The sequence below is a fragment of the Saccostrea cucullata genome, unplaced genomic scaffold (assembly GCF_032062105.1).
Source record: "Saccostrea cucullata isolate Sc308-1 unplaced genomic scaffold, CSIRO_AGI_Scuc_v1 ctg2240, whole genome shotgun sequence".
Classification (NCBI taxonomy): domain Eukaryota; kingdom Metazoa; phylum Mollusca; class Bivalvia; order Ostreida; family Ostreidae; genus Saccostrea; species Saccostrea cuccullata.
In genome coordinates, this window is record NW_026918848.1 from 56859 (window position 1) to 75685 (window position 18827).

An 18827-nucleotide genomic window follows, 5' to 3' on the forward strand; every position below is an offset into this window, starting at 1 on the left:
AACTGGCTTCGAAGCTAGCCCTTTCAAACTTAAATTTTCTACAGAGATACTTAATCTTATACATTACTAGATGAATCTTAATATTATGCAAACATAAAACAGAATACCTAGTTTGAATGTAACATTCTCATCCATCCCCATACAATTACATGAGTATTTGATACCACAAACGTATTCCCCAATATCAAGACGATTTGCATTTTCAATGACAAAGGCCTGCCTCTCCTCTGCAATACTGTACTTTTCTGTTGCGTTTTTTAAATTGATTATCTCTCCATCTTTAAACCATGTTATATGCCGTGCTTGAATGATCCTGTGATTTATAGGAAGTAAACATCGCAACACAACATTTTCGTCAACTGCTTCTACCTTTTTTCCTAAAGGAAAAGCAATTAACATTAAAACCAAAGTGATTTTATGAACTATATACAATGTTATCAACGTACACTAATATTAAAAAAATGTTTCTTTTTATTCTACGTATGCCTACCGTATTTACTTTTTTGAATAGTTTGTTTTCCATCATGAACGTATTGGAAAAATAAATTAACATTTAATAAAACGAATTTCAAATGAATGGTAGCAGTTCTTTTGAATATTTGTATAAATACTTGTAGCATCAAAATATCATAAATTGATACATCACTCAGAAAGATGAAATACATGTAACAAGTTATAGTTGCAATACAGAAAAATATATGAAAGTTTGTATAAATACCCGAAAGCAAAGATAGTTCTTCATCAGGACTACCCTCCTGGCTTTTGCAAACTGTAATTTAAAGGAAAAAGAATAATAAAAAATTTGAAGTCATAAAAAATACTTTAATCGATTTCCTGCACCCAGAAAAATGATGCTATCTATCTACAAATTTTTCTATCAATCACCCTATTATCTAGACTTTTTTGTATGCTGCCATATGCATGTACCTATTAATTTCCTTATTACAAATATTGCAAATATGACGATGACAATTATGGAAGCACCAGAAATCATCCCCCAAATGAATATTCTTGAGGAAAAAGTATCATCTATATTCCTTTTCGTAGTAGACGGTGTGGTTGTCCCTTTCCTAAAAATAAACTTGAAAATTATACAAGATGTACACATTTATCTGATCATAAACATGAAATAACGATTAATTTGGAGTTTTTACCCCAGGCTTGGGCATTTTGGGTCGGCCAAATAACATCCTTTCAACTTGTTTAGTTGTAGACATTCCTGATCTGAAAGAAATTAACAGAACAGAATATTTACTTTTCAAACATAAATACCTTTACCAATGCATTTTTTATGTTCGTATGACATCAGTATAACATAGAATAACGTATGCAAAGTTTTCATCCTACCATACATAAAGTTTTAGTAAAGGAATAACCATGAAACATGATTTCCTAATCTGAAATTTACCTTATTCATGAATATAACAAAGTGTCGTTTGAAAAATGGGGATTCAAAAGGTGTAAATAGTTAAACAAGAAGCTTGAGAGTCTTAACGGTCAGTAATTATCAGTGTAAAATGACCCATAAAAGAGAATAATGATAGCTAAAGATGTGTCACCAAACAGCAGGAGGAAAAGAAAATTCCGGAGCGGGGGTCATAATTACTTTGTCTGTTTAATACTCAATCTCCAGACCACTCAGTAATATTACGTTACGCTACAGCTTCATATCATTATTCGTAGGGATCGAAAGTAGTCCCAAAGAATTAATGTTAATGTTTCAAGAGCAGAGAAGAGAGTTGTATATTTTCACAATATATTCCATGGACCCTCTCTTCCAACATGGGCCTCGAATTTCACAAAATTATAAGACGCACATTATTAGTTATGTAGACACTTAGAGGGGAAAACATAAATATGTTGGGTCCTTGAAAAAAATGCCAACTGGGCAAGACGCAATGTGACGTCAGTTTAGGAACCCCTGTGCGGGGTCATGTGAAAACAGTACATTGATGATGTGTAGTTGGTGAATTTCATGTAAGTTTAACATATAGTGGGTAGGTCACGTGGAGGGGGGACATTAGCAATATAATGTTGGTTGACAGCATAAAATTGTTGAATACAGTATTTCTCTCAAACAATGAAATTTCAAGATTTTTATCAGAGGCAGGATAACTGCTCATTTGTTTATCATAAATACTCAGAAGAAGAGAAGATTTTCAACAATATAATGTATTTTCACAATATGTTAAATAGACCTTCATCCTAACACCAGATTTCCTTGATCAAGAGGCGCGAGACACATATGTTTTAAATAGGCACCCTTGTTTATCATTAGTATATGAATAGTTTGTTAAATAAATGCCAAGGAAATGCTCAAATAGATTATGTCTTTTTACTATATACAATTAATAAATCACACCATATCAAATGTATCAAAACAATCCCATCCTAAAGCGAAAATCCCTAACCCTGGACAATAAAATTCACATTTTAGAGAAAAACAATTGTTCATCTTGACAAGTCTTCTTTTTTCTGCTTAATATAAAAAAATACAATAGGAGAGATGTCTCTTTTAAGAATTGATTCATTTTCACAATTTCACTACATGATAATTGAGGTCTCGCCGTAATTAACAAAAACCCTGTCCCGTGTGAAAGAAATTCAAATATTTGGTAGATTGTTTTTGTTTATTACAAAAAGGAAAAATAATCGAACGTCCATCTGTCTCCTGTTTGGTATCCAGATTAAAAGAATATTTTTTTAAATATTGCATTTATTTGTTAGGGTTTTAGCCTCGCTCCTCGAGCTCAGAGTGGCATGGACCATGTTTTCCTTTGTAACAGTCATTGTAGGCCAAAAACTGGTTAAAAATGGAAAAAGTTTCAAATGGTTCAAATGTAATGCACGACGACGAACCAAAACTGATAGCAATGGGGTCACTTGAGAGAATCAGGTGACCTTGGCATTGTAAATATAAGAAATATACAAGACGTAAAATTAATTATCTTATTTAGAATATTTTGAAATTTTAATACTCTCTCTTTCTCTTTCTCTCTCTCATACACACATATATTTCATTGTAGCATATATCTACATGTATATCTGCTATTATTATGTCGCCCCGAATGAATGTTTTTGTTCTACGGGCTGTTTCTCGGAGATGGCTGGGACAATCTTCCTGAAATTATCCTCAAAAGGACGATCACTGGTTGTAGTTGTGTTGTGTGGTGATTCAGTTTCAAAATGGCTACCGTTGCCATGGAAACATGCAAAAAGCGACGAATTTTGTCCGCAAGTGTTCACTCTGGTCCCTTGGACATTCGTTATGAAACTTTGTTGATTAAATGATTTGTATCTTTTATTGTGAGTGTTGCATTTAAAAATTGCAAATTGTCATGGAAACAGGGGAAAAGTGAAAATTCGTTAACTTTTATTCTTAAATCAAAGTACCGAAAGGATTGATACGAATTGATGGTTGTCCAAGCTTAACTAATGGGTATTGTTTTAGTGATGAAAGTCTTGTCCAGTTCGGGGCGAAGTAAGCTATTGCTTGCAATGGCAGACTTTCTAGCTTGTACTTGTTACTTTTTTTTATTTTTTCCTCGAGGTAAACATTATCATCAAAATCTTTTGATGTTTTAATGCCAAACATTTTTCTCTGGATATTTGTCTGTATCAAAATAGAAAAAGGAAAACAAATCGCCCATTCAAAAAAGAAATTACATACACTTGATTCAAGATAAAACTTCAAAATAAACTCACATTTACTTGATTCAAGATTACGTAAAGACCACTAGAAAAAATGCTTATTTTGGTCATATTATTGAAAAAGCAACAACAGAATTTAGTATTCTGTACCACTAAAAATTCATACAAACATTTATAAAGCTCATTGCTTCTGTAGGTCATATGTGGACATCCCTCTTTAAATCCGGAGCAGCTGTATGTATTCGTGAAATAGGAGTCTGATATGATCCAGCAGAAGCCTACAATATAATCAATAGCAAAACAAAATCTCAAAGAAGTGATATGCAATTTTGCAATTTTGCATTTTAATAAAATTTAAAATAGAAGTTTGAACAGGACTTCATAACGCTTGCACCAGGTCCTGTAAAAAGACCTCGTCTCAAATAAAATTAACTTTTTTCCAAAATGTACACAGGTAAAGATTCCCATACAAGCAGATTGAAGTTTTCAGTGTTTTGAAAACTCACAAAGATTTAAATTTCGTGTACATTTTCAATCCACATTTTTTATCAAACATAAAAAGTAATATTTTTAAATTAATGTTTTCAAATTTTGCCACTTCTTTTATTTAAAAACCCCTATTCCTATACCTCCTGCATAAATCTAAGAATGCAAATGAATATCAAATACACAAGTATCTAAATACAGAAATTAACTTCCCGTTGTTGAGAATATGGATATAAACAAGAGGCCCCTGAGCACTGTGGCTAGGAAAAAGTAGAAATTGGATTATTATTGAAAAGTTTAAATCCAAAAGTAGTCAAATGACCAGTCATTGCTTTGTTTTTAATGATAAGATGATTTTTAAAGAATTTTCCTATATATGTCTATGTAAAACTTTGATTGGCCATTGTGGCCCCGCCCTACACTACCTGAGAATGCTTCAATATAAATATGATCATTTCTGGCTTGTTATTCCTGAGAAGAAGATTTTTAAAGAATTTTCCTATATACATGTATATCTATGTAAAACTTTGGTCTGCCATTGTGACCCCGCCCTACCCCCGGGGGTCATGATTTGAACAAACTTGAATCTACACTACCTGATGATGCTTCCATATAAATATGATCAATTATGGCTTTGTTATTCTTGAGACGAAGATTTTTAAAGGATTTTCCTATATATTTCTATGTAAAACTTTGGTCGGCCACTGTGGCCCCGCCCTACCCCGGGGGTCATGATTTGAACAAACTTGAATCTACACTACCTGAAGGTATTTCCCCATAAGTTTCATCTTTCCTGGCACAGTGGTTCTCGAGAAGAAGATTTTCAAAAGATACCACCAAATTTTCATTAATTCCCAATTATCTCCCCTTGAATTAGGGCGTGGCCCTTCATTTGAACAAACTTGAATCCCCTTCACCCAAGGATGCTTTGTGGCAAGTTCGGTTGAAATTGGCCCAGCGGTTCTTGAGAAGAAGTCGAAAATGTAAAAAGTTTACAAGGACGACGACGACTACGACGACAACGACAGACAACGGACAAATTGTGATCAGAAAAGCTCACTTGAGCCTTTGGCTCAGGTGAGCTAAAAATGAGCAAGATTCCCGGTGACCTGTTTCAGTTTTTATACTTGTGCCACATACATTTTGCGCTTCAATAAGGACACATATTAGGGTTTTTTTTTATTCTGCTATGTAACATGTTACATGTAAACAATAATGGACTTTTTTGTGATTAATGTCAAAAAAAAAGGTAGGTAATAAAATATTTTGAATTTTTATACAGTGTATCAAGCTTTTAAGACCAAGAAAAACATGAAAATTTCAAAATACATCAAACTATGCAATTTTCAGGAGAAAAACAATATTCCTTTTATATAATCCCCCTCCCCCCCCCCCCCCCAAAAAAAAAGATTCTCAAATAAAAATATGTAGAGTTCGAAGTTATTTTATCAAACAAAGGTGTAATTCGAAGAACTTTCTTCTTACATGTCTTTCAACCACAAGAAATGATATCCCTAATAAATCTCGTTTCTTTGAATTGATAGAAATATCTGATTTGATTATTGTATGTTTTGCACTGTTATATTAAATTAAATGTATGTCAAAATAATTGAATTTTAAGCGTTTATAATTTAGAAGTTATGACCAAACTTTTCTCAAAAACTGAGGAGTGTCATACTTTAAGTCTAAACAATTACATTATGGCCTAAATAAAAGTGCAACATTGTTATCAGTTTTGAAATCAAATGTAGTACATCATTCAAACCCTATTTATGGAATGTGTTCATTTGGAAAAAGTTAAATGAATATACTTAAATAATATTAAAATAAGTACCAGCTGTGCCCCCTTAAAAAATACCTTTCTCGACGAAAGTAGGTGGCTGATGATAACAGTATTCCAGTAACGCTGTTAGGTTTTCATTTGGGGTACACTGGTATCTATCTGGATTAGTGCAGTTTACGTCACGTGATGCTTTCTCCCATGATATTTGGTCTGTTGGGCAAATGTCAACTTCTTTTATTTGAAGCTTCCTTGATCCGTCCTGTTAGTGTAAGTTCAAGTCAACTTTTTACTTAAAAACAACTACATGCAATGGAACATAATCAAAAGAATCGTGGGAAAGAAAGTTTTTCTGGAGGTATATTATCGAAATCAAATATTAGGGTGATGATGTCACAAAGTTTCAGAATTTTATTGTCCTTTTTTTTCCTCATGTAGCAGATTATTCATATATATCACATTCTTGTAATAATTTACTAATTTCTCCAGAGTTACGCACATTTTCTTAATGAGTCATTATCAAAATCTGCAGCACTTTTGCACTCTTATGAAACCATTCAAGCAACTAAACAAAAAGTCTATTGAAAGGTCGCTAAATGGATGAGTACTTCTACTCAGTAACTGCCTAGACCTTTCAGTGACTCTATTTGACTGAATCGTGTGGGTTCATTGTGAAATGTAACAGAAATGAAAATTTTGCATTTAGTAAATAAGTCAATTTTGAAAGGATACATGGAACTAGCATGAATTTCTCAAAGTTATGACCAAGGTTATACATCTTCAAAGTTTATCAAACACCAAAGTTAAGGTCGACAGATAAGAACTTTTGGTGTCCAAACTTAGGTTTTGTCACAAGAAATACACCAGTGAAATATGAAAGCCTTGGTTCTGTTATGACCAAGGTCATCTCTTTTAAAAATTGGTCCAGCTGTCAGATAAATATCAAAAATATTTTAACAGAAGGGAAAAGTTTTGTTACATTAAATACACATGTGTAGTACGAAATCCATTGGACCAACTGCACCAACAAAAAGTAAGGCCAATATTAATTAAGTATGGTAACTTTTTGTAGAATAGTGTCAGATTCCAAGGTCAAGAGGTAAAATATGTTGGTAAGCAAAGAAATGTCTTGTCACTAGATGTATTTGTGACACAATGAAACTATAACCTTCGCCATAGACCGGCATACGGATAGAGTATCAGCGTTTTACATGATGTGTTTGTGAAATGCTGAAACCCCATATATCAGCCCATGACAAAGGTTAAAGTTTCGCAAATGCACATGAGACTCTAAAATCAAGAGATCAAAAATTTTGCTTTCCAAAGAACGAACGACCCAAAAGAACTTGTATTACTGTATGAATATACTTTTGCAATATAAAAGCCCAAAAACCAACCGTTTAAACGTTATGACAAAGGTTAACAAATTTTTTAAGGTGGGTAAAACTCCAAGGTCAAAGTAAAATGGTCATAATCAAAGATACACAAGGAAAAGACTTGCCACAATGAATACACTTGTGAAATATGAAAGCCCTAGTACTAACAATTATTGTACAAAAGTTATTGCAAGGGTCAAATTTGATATTTTTTTGCAAAAGTGGGTCAAACTCCGAGGTCAATGTCAGGAGGCCATTTTTTATTCATACCTAAAGAAAGGTCTTGCACAAGAATTACCATGTGAAATATTAGATTAAAGCAATAACTCCTACTAATAAAAAGTTATGGGCATGATGAAAGTTTTGCAGACAAACATATTAACAGACAAACAGGCGGAAAGGCAGACAAGCGGACCAAAGGACAGGGGCAAAACCTTTTTACACCCGAATCTTCAATATCGGAGGCATAATAATTATTGACGTCAAATATCGTGTACATTATCTATAAAATGACAATTATAGTTCTTTAAAAAGAACGAAAAGCGTGGACATTATGACAATAAATGCATATTTCCCGACTTGTCATTATGACCAAGTCCATCGGTATAATTATACTATATACCCATACAAAGTTGGAGAAAAATGAATCGAAATAAACAAATATCAAAGCCTGATTTGTTCCAGTAAGCTAATTTTTAATTGAAGTGAGATTGTAATTCGTAAAATGTTTCTCCAATTCCTACTTTCGTTTTGAATAAAGAAGGAAAAGGTCACATAAACTAAAAAAAGAGAACATACCGATGTTACATGTACACAACAGCTCCACAGAAACAGAACAGACCAGAGGACAGCCATTTCGATTAATCTTCTATTTTCTCCATTTCACATTATTTTTCAAAACACTATGTACAGCCACATTCTCTAAGACTTGCAAATCAAATATGGCGTTGGTTAGGTATGACCTTTTTGGATCAATTAGCAGGTTAAATTAAAGTTCGTTTGCATAATATTACTTCCCTGTTTGATATAAGAAATCGTTTGAAGAAGGAAATAATACGGGTAGTTTCATCTATATAGTGTTCTGACCCTCCAGTTTCCAAATACAGATTACCTGCAATTTAAATAATTAGTGTTCTATACAAAAATCTCAACAAAAACAACAAAAAAAAAAAAAATGAAGATTGAGAAACAAAACTGTATTTTAAAACTACTACATGTAGTATGTCCACATGTATGTTGATAAATTCCAAAATATTGCAGTTATGTGTTTTGTTTAACAAGAATTTAAGAAGATGCAAATTCAGACACCCTTAGTGTAAAGGATAGATGACAGCGATACGTCCCTTTTCAGGCGGATTTAGAAGGCTTTTTAATTTGTCACCAGATTATAGATATTAGCGCTAATACTTTGCATTGCAAATGACAACTACAGAACGGTTGTAAGATTTCATTGCGGCAACCACTATATAATTGAAATAACAAATAGTATTAAAACTAGAAAAGAAACTCGTTGCGAGCAACGAGAGGTCTCGTTACGAGCAACGAGAGGTCTTCCGTTCGATTCTGAAAAAGAAAAAACGCAGAAACGAGCTGAAAAAAGTGATAAAACTTTTTATGGAAACAAAGGGGATTGAACCCGAGTCACCAGCTTGAAAATCCAAAAAGCTTACTATTACACTATTGGGACCACAGGTCTAAATGTACTTGTAAATACTTCTGCAATAGTACATCTGCCATATTATATTTATGTTCTATAACATAAATCAGATCTTGATACAATAATGTTAATGTAAACTCCATTGAATGATCTTTTTTTTTTTTTTTTAAATGTTTTCTTACAATTGTCTTTTCTATCTGTTTAATATGACAGAGGTTTGCATGAGCAAAACAGTGGTTACGCGTTTGATACTTACTATATACATCGATATTGTTTCTTAAAAACATTTACTTAAAACTATGATTTAAAATCTGACTTTCCGCAAAAAGCAAAATATATTAGGTATCGTATTACGTTATCACATTTAGTTTTTCTTTTTCTTCTCTGAAAACCAGCCAAAGCAAATTACAGAAGACGTTTGAGACGAATATGGATTAAAACTTAGTTTGACACAGAATTGCATCGTAACTACGACGTGACAATCGAAGTTTTCCTTAACATTTCATTTATCCTTAGGTTACTTCCGTATAAACAAACGCTCTGCTGACCCTTATTTGCGCAATGTCGGAGTTGACAGAGACAGCCGCCATTTTGGACCCGCTTCAGATTTCTAAATGTTAATATCTAGAGTTTGGATTTATCAATATTCAAACAAATTATACAGTAAGCATTAAAAGAAAGGTTTCTATTAACATTCCAAAAATAAATGAAAAATATTGAAAAACAAAAAAGTTAGAAAATATGGACTTTTTAATTTCACTTCCTATAGCAACTGGAAGTAATAACGACGCACGAAAAGGTGATTCAGCAAATCTAGAAGTCATCATCTATCACCTCTAATAAGTCTCCAGTTAATATCTTTAGCCATTTTTTTTTTAAAAAGGGGGAACAAAAATCCATATTAAAATCAGAAAACTGTCAATATCTTGGAACCGAAGGTGAGTATTCCAAATTTTTCTTGTCATGCCACAACTTCATATAATGACGCATGATTCCAGAAAGTTTCACTGAAAACCACTGAATAGTTTTCGAGAAATCGCCTGCACAAAATTTGGGGGAAAAAAATAATAATAATAAGAAACAGTAGAATCACTAAAAGGTCTTCCGTGAAGACGGAAGACCTTAATAATTATTTTAAAAAGTTGTGAATGCATTTCAATGTATGTATGGCTTATAACTTTGACTTTGATTATGCAAGCCAAGTGTTGTGTGTATTAGTCTAATGCACACGTGTGGATGACACGTTAACTGTTTTGTGGCTGGGGTACGTTTATCCTGCACACACTCTCTAGAAATTAAATATATCCTGTACACCCTCTGTAGTTTTTTCGGCTTATGCCTGACAAAACCCTAGAGTTTAAGGGGGTTGACTGCAATGGTGGGAAACGCAGTAAAGACAGACTTACTGTCCTCGTCTGTGCTAACATGACAGGAACAGAAAATATGCCGCTTCTTGATATCGGCAAAGCTAAAAATCCCAGGTGTTTTAAAAATGTTCTGTATGAAGCAAATAAAAAAACATGGGTGACGTCTGAGATTTTCTCAAATTGGGTTAGATCTTTAGACAGAAAATTTCAACATCAGAAGCGCAAAGTGGCCATGGTTTTAGACAACTGCCCTGCACATCCAAATGTGACAGGTCTTAAGGCAATTCAGTTAGTGTTTTTGCCACCAAACACAACTAGCAAATCCCAACCCATGGACAAAGGGGTTATCCAGAACCTAAAGGTTCACTACCGGAAGGAAGTCATTTTGCGGCAGCTCAAGGCTATTGAAAAGAAAAAGTTACGATAAATGTGCTTGATGCATTGCGTCTGCTTAACAAACCATGGGCTTAAGTCAGTCAGAAAGCAATTGCCAACTGTTTTCGCCATGCTGATTTTACCGTGGCCACACAAGACCACCCCATGGCAGCAGCAGCAGAAAGTGACAAGGAAGATCCAGATGACGACATCCACCTGGCTGACCTCCGTCTCCACATTCCATTCCTAGACTACGCCCAAGTCGATGAAGATGTCAGCACATCAGAAACCCTGAACGATGTAGCCTTTGTCGACGCCATGCTAGGGAACAAAAGTCAGGAAGCAGAGAGTGAAGATGAGAAAGAAGAACGTGAGAACTAACCAACCCCACCAGTCCGACCACCGACGGCAGAAATTCAGCAGGCCATTGAAGTTATTCGGACCTCGCTCGAGATGACAGAGAAAATTAAAGTCCATTTGTCAGTACTTCAAAACATCGAACGTCTTGTGTTAGCAGAGGTTCTTAAAGCGATATTTTAGTGGCAGACCTGCATTCCATTGTTTTTTGTGAAAGACAGTGACCGTGTGTCGCAGTAAAAACTTGTGCTATAGTGCCCTGTGATTCAGTGTTGTTCTGTGCTTAGACAAAAGTGACTGTTTCTGCATTGATTTTATTATAATAAAATAATTTTTGTAACTGATTGACAAATGTATGAACATGTTTTTTTTTTAATAAAAAAAAAAAAACAACGTATTTCGTTTTTCGATATTCTGACAGCGACCGGTTTTAAATGTGCAATGCACAGACGATATCCGGTTATGTATACATGGGGAAACAACCTCTGCCATGTCTACCGGTAACCATTCAAGCAGAAAGGTCTTATTCAAGCAATTCATGCGTGAAGAATTGACGTCAAGCCAAATAAAAGTTTTGGTCAAGGTAAAAGTTTTGCGGACAAACTGACTAACAAACAAAAAGACAGGCAGATGAGCAGACAGGGAGTGAAAACTATTCACCCTTAAAATTTCAAAAACAAGTGAAAAAAGGTCTTGAGATTCAAATACCATGTACATTGTCTACAAAAAGGCAATAGAATACTTTGTAAAAAGAACTAAAACTCGGGAGAGTTATTTTAGCATGACAACAACATGGACGACGGAAGATATTCACCTATGGAACGCCGTCACTGCCTTATAGCAGAACTCTACATTTGCATTGTGTCAACTTTCCATTCCATTATGTCAACACTTTGTGACATTTACTTACAGTGCTATTGCATTGAGTCAACTTTCCATTACATTATATCAACTCTTTATGACATTTACACACACTACTATTGCGTTATGTCATCTTTCCATTACATTATGTTAACTCTTTATGACATTTACACACTCTACTATTGCGTTATGTCAACTTTCCATTACATTATATTAAGCCTTTATGGCATTAACTCGTACTTCAATTACATTGCACCAATCTTCCATTGCATTATATCAGCCTTTTATGACATTAAGTCAAAACAATTTTACGTGGTGTAAAAATGTTTTATATAATTTCAACTCATTATTACATTATGTGCACTCTCTACTATTTGGTCTAAGTAGTTCATTACATTATGTGAATTCATCTTTAATTCAATATCAAGCCGCTATAACACGATGTCAGAATTTCATTACATGATGTGAAAAATTGTCACATGTGGCCAATTCTTTACTATATTATGTCATCAATATGCTACATAACGACGGGAATCGTTTACTTGATGTCGATTTTCCCTTACTTTTTTGACAAATCATTATTATGTTATGCCACTGTATCTTTACAGTGTGTCTAAAATGCTTAGCCTCTTGTCAGTATATCTTAGAATATTTCAACTCTTTATTGTGTGACGTAAGGTTTAGGTTATGCCTAAAAGTTCGTTTTGTGTTTTCAATATTACATGCACATATGTTAAACATGCAAATAATTTAAATTAAACATATCAAATATTAAATCATATACACAAGACTTAATTAATTCTTAATTAAATATCCGGTTAAAATTTATAAATAGGATCATGTTCCCGTGAAATATTTATTGACGATTGTTTTTTTAACGTCGAAATTCAATGGCCGTTAAATCTCATAATTATCGCAAATCCAATAGTATGTGTTATTCAGCAATATTTTCCTTTTTATTTTGAATTATTGTGAAAAGTCCGAAACTTCTGATCTAACTACAAAACACTGTCCTTAGCTTTTTATCAGTCTTTAACCTCCTCTTTTTTTAAAAAAAAATAAGTGTAAAAACACATCGTATTTCATACGTGCACTAGTGGGTTGGTGGGGAGAGGGGGGATTCTGCCCTCCCATCTTTAGTGACCAAAATATGCATGAAATTAATTGATTGGTTTACTTTGTAGGACATTGCATAAGTCTCACATAAAGTATAACTGAAATAAGTTGAAACGTTTTATATAAAAAAATGAATTAAGCCTGAGAGCCTCCAGGCTTTCACCCCCTGGTCCCCAACTTAGACACCATACCGTCCCCCTATAGCTACTCTTTTCAAGAACCCAAGATCGCCACTGATATGTGCCCATGTTTACTAAGGAATGGTCAATTGATTTAAGTGAGGGACTGGTAGATTTTTGTAACAGAATTCTAGTCCTGGAATGGTTGAAAAATTACTCATTCAAGTGACGTTGCATCGTTTTTGAAAGTTTGGGGAGGTTTAATTGTCAGCCAGAAAAAAAAATAACGTACAAGAAAAAGCAAAAAAAATGTCCAAACTCGAAAATCCTTTTTCGGGTGAAATAAGGGGGGGGGGGTTCCAACTTCAATCAGTCCTAAAAAAAAATTCCAAATATGCTACATTACCCATATATTTCAGCAAAAAGTGGGGCGAATTTCAATGAACATTTTCTATGATAAAGAGGAAGCCAGACCCCCCCCCCCTCATATAAATTATTCAGGACCCCCCCCCCCCCTTCCCAGTCGTGAAAGCACGGTTATCAACGTTGACATAATGTACATGTATTTTACAGCACGTAATGAAAATATGTAATCAACATGATAAAGAATTAACACAATGTAAAGATAGTTTTAAATCACATGAGAAAGAGTTAACATAACGTAATTATATGTCCACATCATGGAATGGAGTTTTGACATAATGTAATAAAGTGTTGGTATAATATGGAACGCCGGGACTGTCTCCATAATATATGTTCACATTATGTTATAAACCTTTTTACATCACGTAATAAAGCACTGACATAAAGGTAAGATGTTTTCACCTCACATTGTGATGACCTCGGCGTAAAATAAAGATACATTAACATCACGTAATAATGCCTAGTTATAATAGAAATATAAACTCACAAAAGGGAATGGACTTTGACTTAATGTAATGATAAATTAATCATAGAACACATGTAAAACGAAATTAACTTGACGTAATGCAATTTTAACCTCACATATTAAAGAAATGAAATAGTATAAAGAAACATTCGTTTCACGTAATCAAGTTTTAACACAATGTAAACATATTTTCACTTCATATAATGAACTTTGGACTTCAAGTTATAAAATGCTGACATAATGGAAGAATGTGTTTACTTCATGTGATGCAGAATTGACATGATGTAAAGATATTTTTACATCACCCCATAAGAAATTGACATAACGTAAAGATATGTTCACATCACGCAATGATAGATTGACACAATGAATGCATAGTTTTATGCTATAAGGCAGTGATGGCGTTCCATATTCACCCTATTATTTTTATTATTGTTCAGATATCCGGTGGGCGTGGTCATAGCATTACATGGGGTGCATATTTCAAAGTTGTCATCATGACCTTGTCGCATATCTGCAGTGATTTTCATTGATCTTTCTGTGGTGATATATCCCATATCACACATGCGATAATACTTTCCACGCCCCTTCATATATCACTGCAGGAGGCGGAAATCAGGTCATAAGAAAAAAACTGATTTTATTTCACAAGTTCCTAACCACAGAAAAATGAACGTGTTTAGCTATTTCTTAACCTTTAACTAAATTAAAATACCCGGTATATGTATTTAACTCAGTTGAATGTTCCCAGTCGCTCAAAAGATCGATCCATTTTGAAAGTTACGGTAAAATATCCAAACTTTATAGCGTTCAACTACGTGATATTTGTTTATGTGATTTCATATTTGTCGAGTGCCTGGCTAAAAAATAATCGTCAAAATCTTCAAACCCAGTAAAAAAGTCAAAGTCAAATTCACTAAAAACTCCCGACATTTTTGAGAGCTAGCTTGAAATAAATCTTAAGTTCATACACGCCTGAATATTCTTTTTATTGAATTTTGACACTCTCAATGAAATTTACGTCATCAGACATGCGACAAGTTGCTTACATCATAAATGCCTCGTACTATTGGTTATATCGTTTTCATGGGGCGTGGAAATCTCGGGCGAATGTAAATGAACAAATATTATAGCTTATTTGTTCCTGTGAGCTAATTTTTAACTGAGGTAAAATTTGTAGTGTTTGTCATATACCTACTTTTCTTTCGAATAAAGAAGAAAAATGGCAAAATAAACTAAAAAAAACGCATACCAATGTTAAACAGAATCTCCACAGAAACAGAACAGACCAGCAGTAATACAGGACAGTCATCCCGGACAATCTTCCTTTATTTACAACATTTCATTTCATAAAAAAATACTACGACTACATTTTTCATGTACAACAAATATGGCGTAGGTAAGGTATGAACCTTTTCAAAATGGATTACTTAACGGGTTAAATTCAAGTTTGTTAGCATAAATTATAAAATTAAATAATAATATAATAAATCTTTTAAAAAAGGAAATAATATGCCATTGGGTATTTTCATCCATAGGCAATTGGTTTCAGGATGGAATATTTTTTGTATTGTTACTTTTTTATCACCCCAGTCATTTTATATTTGTCCTGATTTTTAAATATTGTGTAATTAAGATTGTATCATCTCATTTCTTTATTTGTCCGGTGTGCGAATTATATCACCATACTATCAATAATGATATTGTGTAAACAATCGTTGAGTTATCTGAATTTCCTCTATCTAAACATTTGAATCGTGCACATAACTATATGTGCAAGACCCGTGGGGCCATATATTTCAAAATTTTGGAAATTTTATCCGAAATTTTATTTCATCATAAAGAGGGATATATGGTAAGTGTCTCAATTTGCCCCTTAAAATGAATATCTTAATTTTACTTTATATATAGCTTTAATTTGTACAGCTATATATGCGACCTTTATTGGTCATTTTCATTTTGATCAAAATGCCGTTATTTTAGAAATATGACATCATAAAAATCACGTTTTCCCGCCATTTTAGCATATTTTGTATAAAACGACTTATTTTACAGCAATTTTTCTTACAGAAAATGTAGAGCGCAGCCTAGAACAAGCTTTATATTTTTACCAAATATGTATCTATCCAATACTGATTAGTGACAGAAAAATTATGCATGTTCTACACTGCGCTCCTTGTTTCCCAAAAGAAAAAAAAACATCAAGAAAAAGGAATATTTTTTCCTTTTATGTTAGATAGCAAAAATAGCATTATTTCTCATGTCATTTACAGCTAGAGAGTGCATATAAATGTGAAAAATATATTAGAAATATTTCTAATATAATCTATTCTTCAAAATAAATATCAATTAAACATATCTGATTGTCATTCTAATATGTTGATTTTTAGGGGGCCAAAATTGGCTCTTATCATATATACTCCTTTTTGATTTATATCAAAATGGGGGATTTCAAAGCATTGATTTATTTTCAGACTATGTACCCCCCCCCCCCCTACCTCTGGGGCCATGAAATTCACAGTTTTGGACGAGGCAGCCTTAATCAACAAAACTATTCTCTTGGTTAGTTTATTTTATGCCCAGGAGCAAAGAAGAAGAATTTCAAAGAATTTATATATGTTCAATATAATTTATATAGCCCCGCCCTAAAACTAGAACCCCTGACCCTGGGGCCATGAAATTTATAGTTTGGAAAGAGGCAACCTTATTCAGCTTAACTATGTACTTGTTTAGTTTATTTAATGCCCATGAGCAGAGAAGAAGAATTTGATTATTTCAAAGAATTTATGCATTTTCACTATATAATCTTTTTAGACCCGCCCTTGCACTAGAACCCCTGACCCTAGGGCCATGAATTTCACAATTTTGGTAGATGATTCAATGCTGATTACAATCATACCAGCAGTTTGACTGCCTGATGCCCAGGAATACAGAAGATTTTTTTTAAAGATTGAACTAATTTTAGTTGTTTTGGCCCCACCCCCCAGGGACCATGAAATTCATTATTTTTGTTCCTCTTTACCCATAGATGCTATGTGCCCAAATAGGTTGAAATTTGTTCTGCAGTTTCAGAGAAGCTGGAAATGTTCAAATGTTAACGCACGACGAACGACGACGGGCGGAAACGGATAGCAATAGGTCACCTGAGTTTACTTAAAAAAATGTGAAAGATTACAGAAGAACGGACGGATAGACGGACGGACGGACAATAGGTGATCAGAAAAGCTCACGTGAGCTTTCAGCTCAGGTGACCTAAAAGGGTCTAAGTTTTTACCAAAACACTGATTAAGTTTATTTTGTAGACCGTAGATGTCAAATATTATCACTCTACTAAAATACCGGTACAATGAATTTAATGTTCAATAATTTGAGGAACGGACAAGCACAAATTTACAAATTTTATTATGCATGAAACAATACCAATATACATATAAATATAGAAATGAAAAAAGTCAAAGTTTAATGTGTCATGGTTAAGAATTTGCATTACCAGCTGTCAGAGGAAGACTTAAGATATAAAAATGGGTATGGTAAATTTCCTGCCAACGAGAAACATAATTTGCAATTGCCGTTTGCGTGTAATTTCAGATACTGATCACAGTGAGGACCCTGTTAGAAAAGGCAGCTTGATATTCAACATTTCTGTTGAACATTTTTTTTAAATAACTTTTTTCTGATAGATTACAAAAAGCAGTTCCATAAGGCAATAATCTAATTTTCTTTCCAAAAGTTGTTAATAATATGTATTCTTAAGAAAAATTACCTTCATAGCAAAATTCAAAGCAGTTAATATAAGAACTATTGATATTCTCTATAAGCATTTTAAACAATAAAGAAGACATATCACGTACAAAAATGTATCACAGCCTTGTTAATAAATATATGTGAAAAATTAATTTCAAAAATAGCAAAGCACAAGTCAAATTTGAAAATAAAACTAAATAAAGAGCTATTTATAAACTGTTTTGAAACTAGACAATCAACTTATGTTAATATGTTCATATTTCTTGATCTTAAAATAAAACTTCACCAGGGAATGTTAATACATTTTTAGAGAAACAATGATCTAAATTTACATGTACAACATACAAGTCTAATTAATATTTCTCCTGAACACGGGTTGTATAATTGTATAAGTATCTCAGAGAATGGAAGTTCGCAATTGCTTAGACAAATTATTAAGCACGTGGCAGTACACAAAATAAGCGATACGGGATTCAAGTGGTGATGCAGGATTAAGACATATTGTCTTATTTCAAAATAAGTTTTCAGTTAAGTATAAAATTCAATTTGTATTTTTTTCTAAATGAGGACAAAATGAAACAAATTAATAAATAGCATCCGCCCCCCCCCCCCCCCCCCCCCCCAAAAAAAATGTAAGAGACTAATTGAGATAATTTGGTTAAAAATTCCATTGAGATCTTTCAATAAATAAAAAGAATCTGAATTTTCATGCATGAACTCATCTATATTTAACACACACGTATCTGAACACTTAAAGCTTGGCTTTGATCATGCAAGACAATTATATATACTGCAATTCTGGTAACTTTGTGAAAGTCTTTTAAGATTAATTGATTGATTGTATGTTGTTTAAGAAACTAAATAAAAGTATAAATATGTGAATAAAAAATCAATTAGGTGGGTAAAACAAAAACATGCTGTCTCCAAAATGGCTCTCTGACAATAAATACTTTTACAAAAAACACCATGACAATACAGATTAAACTAATATAGATGTGAATGTCATTTGTTTTATATGTTGATTTGTCAGAGTGGTGACATGTAAATGG

At 33.3% G+C, this 18827-nt stretch overlaps 1 protein-coding gene across 1 annotated transcript; it reads right to left on the reverse strand.

Annotated features, from left to right (window-relative positions):
• Nucleotides 1–1150: 1150 nt before the first annotated feature.
• LOC134272398 (uncharacterized) lies at nt 1151–15423 on the reverse strand. Its single transcript, XM_062754636.1, has 4 exons — nt 15287–15423; nt 5996–6179; nt 3822–3929; nt 1151–1224 (listed from the first exon to the last, which is right to left on the reverse strand). The coding sequence occupies exons 1-4, from the start codon at nt 15344–15346 to the stop codon at nt 1151–1153; spliced, it is 426 nt and encodes a 141-aa protein (XP_062610620.1). The 5' UTR covers nt 15347–15423.
• Nucleotides 15424–18827: the final 3404 nt, after the last annotated feature.